Source organism: Gymnoscopelus microlampas (genome assembly GCF_963454915.1).
Source record: "Gymnoscopelus microlampas genome assembly, chromosome: 14".
NCBI lineage: Eukaryota > Metazoa > Chordata > Actinopteri > Myctophiformes > Myctophidae > Gymnoscopelus > Gymnoscopelus microlampas.
Genome location: NC_139951.1, coordinates 26,285,548 through 26,298,047, shown reverse-complemented (window position 1 = coordinate 26,298,047; position 12,500 = coordinate 26,285,548). Strand labels below are relative to the sequence as shown.

At 41.0% G+C, this 12,500-nt stretch overlaps 1 protein-coding gene across 1 annotated transcript in view; it reads right to left on the bottom strand.

The window, feature by feature from the left end:
- The window catches only part of LOC311060440 (SRC kinase signaling inhibitor 1-like), a gene marked incomplete at both ends in the record, with an annotated part of 58,831 nt that overhangs the window by 38,972 nt on the left and 7,359 nt on the right, over positions 1–12,500 (bottom strand). The window contains one exon of the mRNA XM_084078618.1: positions 2,309–2,335. Coding sequence (XP_083934744.1) covers positions 2,309–2,335 — 27 coding nt within the window. The remainder of the gene's footprint in view (positions 1–2,308; positions 2,336–12,500) is intronic.

The following is a 12,500-nucleotide window of genomic DNA, read 5'->3' as shown; positions in this document are numbered from 1 at the left end:
ACAACCAAACTTGACCTCCATATGAGAACTTAAGACTTACACTATCCGTTACTGACTCTTGACTTTTTGACGTGTTCTCCGGCACTCTTGCACATGGAATAGGATGTTCATTGCCGAACATTGACATACAGTATTGTTAGGATAACTATTGAAAGATTGTGTATGTGTATGTAGACTGTAAATGTCCACTTGGACTCAGAAACGTATTAGACATTTGTGGTCAAATGTCAAGGTGACCTCATGTCTGTCCCAACTATGTGAACGGAATTTCATGACATTTAGCACAAGCGTCCACTTGGACTCAAGGATGAACTGATTAGAAGTACAGGTAGGTAGTCAAAAGTCAAGGCTACTATGAGCTGTGAAAAGTTCACAGCTCAAGTCTCCATTGGCTGCTATGCGGCCCTCACACCTACAGTACGTGGCACTGCCGATCCGACCAATATGTCTGAGTCACAGTGTTCGCCGCTTTGTTAGAGTACCCGTTTTACCTGTCTTACTGTGTCCCTTTTGTGTTGGATCGGCGGTTCTGGACAACTGGATATCCGAACTACCCGACAGCGGGCACCGCAATCCCTTAGCTGCGCACGCTGAGTTTGAAGTCGGTCGGCCCCATAGATGCACATGACCATGGGCAAGCTTACAACGTGTCGCAGCGCGCAACGCATTGTAATCTTTTTGATCGAATATTTTCAGCAAAGGTTTCCCCACAATAACAGAAAACAAAAAAAGACACTAGCATAGAGCCCTGAGGGACAACCATATGGGGTTTAAGTGGTTAATATGAGTCTGGATAGACACGGATGTAAGCGGTAACTGGTTGGTGGAGGCATACAACCACAATGCAGTATTTCTAGTTTGTTTTTATTTTACCTCTACCCTTACTGTACCTCTGCCTCTAATGTGTTTCAGCCTGGTTGCTGTTGATGCTATGACACACAAAATTCCCTCCGGGGAACAATAAATGTTTATCTTAGTTCTTAAAGGGGGTGTAAGTGATTTTTTTGTTTTGTTTCATTATAAAGCTCTATATTCCCAAGTGTGTCCTATGTAATTGTTGCCATATAGAGTGTTTGTTCAGTAACAGGGGTCTCCCTATCTATCCAGCTCTTTAATAAACAGAAAATACATTACTAGATATTTAGTTCAAAACTCATACAGGATACAGGAAAAAATGAGCAAACAAAATTGGAATTGGAGTAATATAAATTTGAAGCTAAGTATTTTTTTATTTTATTTTTTCTGACTCGATAAAATTGGTGATAGACCTGAAAATATATTTTCTGTTTATTAAAGAGCTGCTGAGACGGGAGACCTCTGTTACTGAACAGATGCTAGAGTCTAAAGCAATGAATACTACCAGAATATAGAGCATTAACTTTTTAATGACCAACTCAAAAGTATCACTTACTGTACACAGTGGTGGATAGTAATGAAGTACATTTACTTGAGTACAGTACTTAACCACTTACTGTAAGCCCTGTGTTATATAGCATTTGTACAATGGTGGCGTGTAAAAATAGTGAAAATAGGAGATCTACAAGCTCACAACACGTTGCATCACAACAGCTTGTGAGCTTGTAGATCTGCTATTTTCACTGTTAAAAAAAGATCGTAATCTAGGCAAAAGTTTGAAAAAATAAGTGATCATATTTGAAGTCATAACGCCCAGCCCTAGGTTATAATCAATATAATCAACAGAGCTTATTGATGAGCATGGCTTGTTTAATAAACATACTCATCAGAACAACATGCGATTATAACAATCAAATAAAATTCCTTACCAGTTAATATTGCGTATTATAATAAGTGTCTCCTCTATTCCCCCAAGGACAGGTTCTATCAAATATTATTATTGAATAATTACCTAGGTGTAACTGCAATGAGGGCTTCAAGCTGTGAAAGTTCAATTACTTGTGAGGAGATTGAGCAAGCTATTTCCCATTCACAACTAATACGGATAAACAAAAATACACGCACACTAATTGATTACTTAGATTTAATCAGCAACGTTTCAACGTTACCATCACCTGCAACCAATAAAGTACTGCAAATGTTGTTGTTGTTGTTTTAGACAGTATTTGCAAAGTCAGTGTTGCTTGCTGTGACATGGACATTTGTGACTTCCCAGGGTCAATCCAACCGCATTGAAGATTGAGCCAACACTAAAACAATCTTTCAATGAGTGGAAAAGGCAAGCAGGCATGCACAAACTCAATGGAAAGTTATCTTATTACAGACTAAGACACACATATTCATGCTAAATTACAGATTCATGCTAAATCACAAACACAATATTATAACCGACCTTGAAACTCCAGTAGTTTGGTTGTTGCTGGGAGGAAGAAAAGAAAGAAAGAAAGAAAGAAGGAAGGAAAGAAAGATTGAGAGACATTAGATATTTTCCCCTTAATTAAGCTTGACAACTGTCTACACCTGTCAGGAGAAGGATGAGTGGAAGTTGAAAAGCAGGACAGAGGAGAGAGGAAGGGAGAGATTGAGGTTGAGTCTTCCTGTGTAAACTATCTCCCAAAGTTCCACTCCCTACCGAACAGGCGCAACAAAGGTTGAGTTCAGCAGTTAAAGGTGAGCAACTATAGGTTTCCCCAAAATATCTGTAATACCACTTGAAAATGTATACAGTAAATAAATAATGAATGGTAAGAATTTTTTTTTGTCCATCAGGGCTCAATGAAAAAAATGATAGGTTAATTATTGTGATGATAGTCAGATTAACTTCCGTTGTCCTTCATTGCCATCATAATAGGCTTTTAATTGCTTGAAATTGCTTCTCAGCAATTAATCAAATATTTACAGTGACTTCACATGCGCTAATGACGATGCAGAGATTGCGTACCCTGAGAGGTCCCAAATCCTACCCAAGGCGCTCGTCTACACACACAATTGTCTGGCTCGTGCCTAGGAGTAGAATGAAAGCTCTATATAGATGCAGGATTAAGTAGGTTGCCACTTTTAACCCTGTTAAATGACAGGGCTCTATGGATGGCAATAATGGTCGGCCGGCCTGTCCATCCGACCGTCCACACAATATGCTGTATCATATAATTAACTACAAAAGGCTGTTCGGCCAGAACTGTGTGGGTTCACTGAAAACAGCTGTAAGACTATGATATTCATTAGAAAAAGTATTGTAGTACAATGTACCTTGAAAAGTACAAAAGATGTGATTAGCGTTAACATTTGAGTGCAACTATTGATCTTTTTGTTCTCAATCACTGTTGCCATGAAATAACACTTTACTTGAATTACAGGTTACTGTAAGATGATGATGATTATTGCTATTGAAGATTGTTAGAACTGTTCATGTTGTTATACTGTAGTTTGTATAAGGAATCCTGCACCTTAGTACTGCCTACTGTCTTACCTATACTCTGTCCCTCCATGTACTCTGTTTACAGTCACACCCACCTGCATTCCACCTAATCACTCATCATCCACTGCTAACAGTCTGCTCAGTACTCAAATGTTGCCTGTTTGCCTAATTAGCCTCGAAGCATATGAACACACACACACACACACACACACACACACACACACACACACACACACACACACACACACACACACACACACACACACACACACACACACACACACACACACAGTTTATATAATCAATAAAACATACATTCATACCTGTTCAATATACTGCACTAGACAAGTAAAATAGCAAAGGACAACATGGGTACTGTAAAAGAAACCTCTTTCAACTGAACTAATTGGCGGTTTGGTCCAGCTGCTAATTCAGCCAGTTGTTAAGGATGGCATTTTAAAAAGGGACCTCGATCTGTATAGTTCATTCACCTGTTTTGTTTGGAATAGGCTATTACTGTTTAAGTACTGTTCTACGGTGGATAATGGAATAAAGGACCTCATCAAACTACAACAGCATCGATTAGGCTGAGCAGAGACAAGAATTTGGTGTGTGTGTGTGTGTGTGTACTGTATGCACGCGCATGCGTCACTGATTGCTTGCCTGATCGCATCTGTTGCTTATGCTGTCTGTTATATAGTTGTAATGTTACACCTTGTCTTTATGTTTTAATGTTTAGAGTTTAAAGAGAACTTTGTATTTGGTGAGAAATTAGTAAGTTGTGTTCAGAGTGTTGTTGTACTGTACATTTATGGGGTTAGAACAGACTCAAAATTATCTGTATCCGTGAAAGCAGATTTGTACTCGTAGAGGCAATTCGCAACAAACAGTCTGTAAGTGTAAATCAGATTTGTACTTGTAAAGTGCAATTTGTAACTCAAATATCAACATCTGTAACTCAAATATCAACATTTGTAACTCGTGTATCAACATTTGTAACTTGTGTATCAAGATTTGTAACTCGTGTATCAACATTTGTGTGTCAACTTATACATTTTAGAAGGAGATTTATGTGTGACTTTCCACCGATTTGTGTGAGTAATTATGAGACTCTTTTACCACACTGTTTTGTCATATGATTCGTAACTTGTAAAAAATAAAATCACCTATTTATGCAGAGTCATTTGTATTTGTGTATCTAAATGTACAACTCGTAAATCAACATTTGTGTGTCAACTTAAGACATTATAAACGCAAATGTAGCTGTGACTAATTTTGAGACTATGCTGGTGTTCAAACAGTCTCATATATATTCGTATCTGTAAATAAGATTTGTACCTATTTTCACATTTGTAACTCAAATAACAACATCTGTATGTCATATATGAACATTTGTAAGTCAACTTTGAAATTATAAAACTAAATGTAGCTGTTAATGTACACGGATCTGTGTGACGAATTATGAGACTGTTGTCCCGTGTTAAATGCAAACAGATCTGTGACTCGTGTTGGGAGCAGTACCGAGTGCCTCCGCTAGATGGCGGTGTGAGTACACGATATGCTCGGCTACATGATTTGCTCGGGGTCCTGTGCTTGCTACCGACGTCACACACTATGATTGGCTGTACGTCTGAACGATGACGTGCACATTGTGATTGGCTTGTGGCTTTTTTTCTTTTCAAAACTTTATTGAACACTGTTACAAATCACACAAATCAGTGTTACTTTATGGATAAGTCTTGTTTATTATTTTAAAATGAACGTCTTTTTCCAGTGGTAACCTATTTATATCATTGATATATTAAATAAGTTTGAAGAGGCTTAATGGTGATTATTTAGTGAATTATGGACAATGTGTTTGTTTTAACAGAACGTTTAGAACGTTTTAGTAAAAACATTTTATAGAGGCTTGATTATTTAGTGAATTATGGATAACGTTAATAACGTTAACATAACGCGATAATATATTTGTGTCTCCATAATATTAATATATGATAATATATAATAATATATAAAGATGTCCCCTGGTTCTTTTTGAAAAATACAAAAAATCTTCTAAGTACAAAGTACCACCAGGTCTCTGCGGAGGGGGGTCCGTTCCACCCAACCACGTACCCAGGATCGGGGTGCCTTGGTCTGGGTAGAGAGGGACCGCCAAAGGGGGTCCCTGGTTCTTTTTGAAAAATACAAAAAATCTTCTAAGGACAAACCAGGTCTCTGCGGAGGGGGTCCGCTCCACCCAACCACGTACCCAGGATCGGGGTGCCTCGGTCTGGGTAGAGAGGGACCGCCAAAGGGGGTCCTGGTTCTTTTTGAAAAATACAAAAAATCTTCTAAGGACAAACCAGGTCTCTGCGGAGGGGGTCCGCTCCACCCAACCACGTACCCAGGATCGGGGTGCCTCGGTCTGGGTATCTGGGTATTTTTCAACCTGGTGGTACTTTGTACGGTATATGGTAACCGGTCAGGTGGGCACAAAAAACAACTGGGCACACCGGACAACTGGGCACACAGCCGTCTGGGCACACAGTCAACTGGGCACACAAGACAGCTGGGCACACAGTCAACTGGGCACACTGTCAACTGGGCACACAAGACAACTGGGCACACAGTCAAGTGGGCACACAAGACAGCTGGGCACTCTGCTTTGATGTGCCCCCCCTTTCTATGAAATCCAGAGATTAGTGAACCCCTGCTGTGAATTGTCTGCTCCTGAGTTCCTGAGCAGACGCTCCTGAGTTCCCCTCCTCAGACAGCCGCATGAGAGTTAGGTATAGGCCTAGGATGTGACAGTTTCCACTGATTCAACCTAGTGGTCCCTCCCCACTGCTTACACCTAATGGCCCTCCTCCACTGAGTTCACCCGCATAATCACCCTCCACCCAGGTTAGGGTTAGGGTTTAGGGTTAGGGTTAGAATGTAAGAGTCTCCACCGATTCAACCTACACCTACACACACACACACACACACACACACACACACACACACACACACACACACACACACACACACACACACACACACACACACACACACACACACACACACACACACACACACACACACACACACACATGGGAGAGGCAATACACAGCTCACAACAAATGGATGAGGATGCTGTCAGAACTGCAAGGACACACTGCAATACACTATCTCAGTAACAGACATTACACAATGTCTCCCACCGTCTCTCTCTCACAGTGGGGGGGCGGGGGGTACTTAAATATCAAAGGAACACAAAAATCCTTGGTAGTCATACGGTGTGCCCAGATGTCCATGTGCCCAGTCATCTTGTGTGCCCAGATGTCCGTGTGCCCAGTCATCTCGTGTGCCCATATGTCCATGTGCCCATTCATCTCGTGTGCCCAGATGTCCGTATGCCCACTTATCCGGTGTGCCCAGTTGTCTAGAAACTTGTGTGCCCAGATGTCCAATGTGCCCACCTGACCGGTATTCAGTACTTAGAAGATTTTTTGTATTTTTCAAAAAGAACCAGGGACCCCCTTTGGCGGTCCCTCTCTACCCAGACCGAGGCACCCCGATCCTGGGTACGTGGTTGGGTGGAGCGGACCCCCCTCTGCAGAGAACTGGTGGTACTTTGTACTTAGAAGATTTTTTGAATTTTTCAAAAAGAACCAGGGACCCCCTTTGGCGGTCCCTCTCTACCCAGACCGAGGCACCCCGATCCTGGGTACGTGGTTGGGTGGAGCGGACCCCCTCCGCAGAGACCTGGTTTGTACTTAGAAGATTTTTTTGTATTTTTCAAAAAGAACCAGGGACCCCCTTTGGCGGTCCCTCTCTACCCAGACCGAGGCACCCCGATCCTGGGTACGTGGTTGGGTGGAGCGGACCCCCTCCGCAGAGACCTGGTGGTACTTTGTACTTAGAAGTTTTTTTGTATTTTTCAAAAAGAACCAGGGGACATCTTTATATATTATTATATATTATCATATATTAATATTATGGAGACACAAATATATTATCGCGAAAACATATTAACGTTATGTTAAAACAAACAAATTATCCATAATTCACTAAATAATCAAGCCTCTATAAAACTTATTTAATAAAACGTTCTAAACGTTCTGTTAAAACAAACACATTGTCCATAATTCACTAAATAATCACCATTAAGCCTCTTCAAACTTATTTAATATATCAATGATATAAATAGGTTACCACTGGAAAAAGACGTTCATTTTAAAATAATAAACAAGACTTATCCATAAAGTAACACTGATTTGTGTGATTTGTAACGGTGTTCAATAAAGTTTTGAAAAGAAAAAAAGCCACAAGCCAATCACAATGTGCCACGTCATCGTTCAGACGTACAGCCAATCATAGTGTGTGACGTCGGTAGCAAGCACAGGACCCCGAGCAAATCATGTAGCCGAGCATATCGTGTACTCACACCGCCATCTAGCGGAGGCACTCGGTACTGCTCCCAACACGAGTCACAGATCTGTTTGCATTTAACACGGGACAACAGTCTCATAATTCGTCACACAGATCCGTGTACATTAACAGCTACATTTAGTTTTATAATTTCAAAGTTGACTTGCAAATGTTCATATATGACATACAGATGTTGTTATTTGAGTTACAAATGTGAAAATAGGTACAAATCTTATTTACAGATACGAATATATATGAGACTGTTTGAACACCAGCATAGTCTCAAAATTAGTCACAGCTACATTTGCGTTTATAATGTCTTAAGTTGACACACAAATGTTGATTTACGAGTTGTACATTTAGATACACAAATACAAATGACTCTGCATAAATAGGTGATTTTATTTTTTACAAGTTACGAATCATATGACAAAACAGTGTGGTAAAAGAGTCTCATAATTACTCACACAAATCGGTGGAAAGTCACACATAAATCTCCTTCTAAAATGTATAAGTTGACACACAAATGTTGATACACAAGTTACAAATCTTGATACACAAGTTACAAATCTTGATACACGAGTTACAGATGTTGATATTTGAGTTACGAATTGCACTTTACTAGTACAAATCTGATTTACACTTACAGACTGTTTGTTGCGAATTGCCTCTACGAGTACAAATCTGCTTTCACGGATACAGATAATTTTGAGTCTGTTCTAACCCCATATACATTCTATCTATTTGCATAGCATACATAGTAGACAAACATAATAGACTGCTGCTTTGCTATCTAGGTCTATGGCAGCGGTTCTGAAACTATGGGTCACGACCCAAAGTGGGGTCGCGGGACGATGCCGTTGGCAACCAAAAAAAATTGAGTACACCCTTGCAGTAGCCTAGTCAGGCAGGGTTGTTATATAAACCTGACCAGCTGTACCTATTTTGTTGATTAACACAGTAAATGATCAGAAGCCACAGAGAACTGTGTGAATTCATGACAGGCCACTTGAGTCCTCATACACACACAGCTCCGCCTCCAACACTGGCTGAGGCACACAAACTGATTTTAGCTGTTCATAAACGATTTACGCAGGACTTATATGAGCGGGTGGTACGAATACATGGTCCATTTGGTTACATCTGCACCCTTGCAGAGTTAAATTTAGATCCATGGGGGGATCGCGGGGGGGGGGGGGGGGGGGGGGCGCCAAAAAAATCCTCATAATATGGGGTTGTGGTATCAAAACGTTTGAAAACCCCTGGTCTATGGTATTCCCCGTGTATAAAAGGCATGGTGCTGGGTCACAGCACACATGGTCTGTCGCTGTCTATCGATGATGGTGCTGAAGTAACTTCAGCACTGCCACTCTACATGCATCGATTAGCGAATGGTTCAGGCTGAACCATTCGCTAATCGATGCATGTAGAGTGACAGTGCTGTCCTTGGTTTGTCCATTGTATCGTGACTAGCAACCTGTTTTCTTTTTTGTGTCCCTCAGAACAAGCTGGTCTTGCGACTTGCTTAGCTCAACGTATCAGCTATGTAATGCATTTTTAAATGATTTTATCAGAAGTCCCAGGGTCCCTGAGCGTCTATCTATCCATGCCATGTTTACAAGACAAGCCACCATTGTGCAAACAAGCAGGGTTTTTTTATCCCTTAGTGAAGAGGGACAATTGCTCTGCAATTGGCTAGACTTTATTTCTTTCTTTATTAGTTATATATTTCAAAAACAATAAAATATGTCAAAAGGATGAAGAGAACCCCAATGAAGCTGAACATTTAAAAGTTTTAAAAGTTGAAGGAGTTCCAACCTTTTTGGCAGAATAATGTAAATATATAGAGTGAAGAGAGCATGAATGTGTCAGCTTTAGCGAGCCCACTAAATACACACCCTACTGATTTTGGCCTTTCCTGTAGCACCAACATTTGCCGAAATTCTAACTTGTGCATCCATCCATCCATCCATCTTATGGATGGATTATTATCCAGAATCGGGTCGCGGGGGCAACAGTCCCAGCAGAGAGCTCCAGATTTCCCTTATTATTATTATTGTTATTATTATTATGGTTGTTTATTTTATTTTACTTTAAAGTCCTCACTGTTGTTTACAATAGGCTTATGTGCTGTTGCATTTACAATATACAGTACACCCCAAATTAGCCTTTAGCCTCTTAAATGTTTTTGCCAATGAAGACTGGTTGCTCAAGCATGGTGTGTAACCTCCAATAAGACACCAGTGTAGTGTAGTGATCTTCCTGAGCAACCGCACTATCTGACTGCTAGGTAATTCCCACTCATCCTTTGTACTCTATTGATTGAGCAGTGCCATCGACCAGCTATCTCAGCCTTCCAAACATACACAGTCTTACAGTGGGTTCTGGGTCCTCTCTAAATCCTGGCACAGAAGGCATAGTGGGAAGAGAAATAGACAGTTGAACTGCTATCTGCTGCGAGAAATTACCTTATGAGGACAACAAAAATAGAAAGCTGCTTCATGACAGACAGTATCACTAAGAGTATTTTGCGGTGTGCAGTCTGAACACGTCTTTCAGGAGTGCTGCACTATACTGTTGTCACAAGCACAGGATTGTTGATGTGATGAGCAGTTTCTTTTAAATAAATGTACTTTTTGTGCAGTTTTTGCTTTATTTAGATTTAGAAATGCTAACCGTGACATTGCGATTAAGGGATTGATGCACTCTGGTCAGCTGTGATGAGCTGTTATGACTGTTTAACCCATTAAAACCGGGAAAGCACTTGTGTCATATTAGATTTGAGCTATATTTAGCACATTGGTTGGCTATTAAAAAATAGCAGATATACCAGCTAATAGCACGGCACGAAGTGACGCGCTATGAGCTTGTAGATCTGCTATTTTAGAAAAATCATGAAATCTTGTGCAAATCTTTGAATATATATATTTTTGGAAGGAAAGATTTTAACTAAAATCTTTGCTTGTGCAGGAGGTCCCTGGAATTAAATATTTTGAGATGGGGGGTCCACGGCCAACTACATATAATTTTGTGGGTCCTTGACAGGAAAAAGTTTGAGCACCACTGATATAGCAACATAGTGATCGCATTCACTGGCTTTTATTGTCTCCGCCAGGCCGAAAGGCATGGCCGAGACAATTATATACTAGACTGTTTTGCACCCTGTCCGTCCGTCCGTGTGTCCGTCTCTGGACAGCTAATCTCCGGCACCGTTGGCTTGATCACAGCGAAACTGTGCACACACACTCCCTGGATGCCAATTCAGAACCTCTGCCAATTTTTCACATGGGCCTGTTATAGCGCCACCAGGAGGGCGCTTTTTGCTAAACACATTTTTTGACAGCACTCCTACATATTTTGTTCAAACATCACGCAAACCGGTAGTCATTAAACAAAATGCATCTTTCAGATTTGTCATATTCCATCCTGATTGGCTAAGATTAGCTTCCAAAGTCTGCAGCAGTGCTCCGTTTTGAACAAAATGCCTCAAAACATGAGCACAGCGTGGAATTTCCGTGAAATCTTGGACGCACATTCTCACTAGGCCTAGGAATAAATTCCACTTGAAATGTTTCAAATCAGCCTCATGGTGGCGCTATAACAGGCCGATTCGCGTTTTTACCAATAACTGCACCGATCTGTGTAAAACTTTGTATGAGCAATCCCTAGAGGCCAAGGAATTTTTCACCACCAGGAGGCCGACTTATGTAAAACAAATATTTTGATATTACTTTTTTATCAAAATTTCATGCAAATCGGTACACATGATCTCTATGGTCATGTAATCAAGACGAATCTGTTTGATTTGTCATATTCCATCCTGTTTGCAGGAGTGGCCCGTTTTGAACAAAATGCCGCAAAATATGAACGCAGCGTCCGATTGCGGTGAAACTTTGCACACACATTCGCACTATGTGCACTATGTGCCCTATTATAGCGCCACCAGGAGGCCGATTTTTTCTAAACATTTTTTTAAATATTACTTCTACAAATTGTGTCCAAACATTTCGGTACATATTATCCCTATAGTCAAGTGATCAAGACGGATCCGTCCGATTTTCATATTCCATCCTGATTGGTGAATTCCGAATATTGCTGGCCCACAATAACCTACCTGACCTGGCGGAGACCTGTGCTCCGATGAGCACTTTTTCTAGTTTTGAATGTGAACTGTGGAAAGTGGCATAGGAGGCGAGGAGGCAAGAATTTGGGATGAAGAAGCTTGAGGCCTATGGGCAGCACTGACCCAGATTCAGAGCTCCATGTGGCCCGTGGCCCCAGTGTCTGGGCCAGCAATCATACCTGTGTCACCCAGCTCCAATCCCCCGTTCAGCCCCCATTCTAGCTCTCACGTTGGACTAAAACTCCTTAGAATGTTTGTGTTTTAACGCAGATTTTTTATCTCTGTGGTGAGTCAGATTATTGTTGTTGTTGGTGTTGTAGTTGGGGTCTCTCACTGTACATTTATACATACGTGAAATTCGTCCTCTGCATTTAGGAGCAGTGGGGAAGTGCCATTAATACAGCTCCCAGGGAGCAGTAAGGGGCTCAGGGACACTTTGACACAGACTGGGTGGTGTGGATGGCAAACCGGCGACCTTCTGATTACCAGACGACGTCTCTACCTATTCAGCTAGTGCCGCTGAGAGCCACTTCAAATTCTTTATGAAATCAAATCAAATCTACAAATCTGCACATCTTTGATAACCCCTCTCAACGCTTTATGGTGCCCCTAAAGGACATCATAATTTCTATTATGTCCTTGCCATGT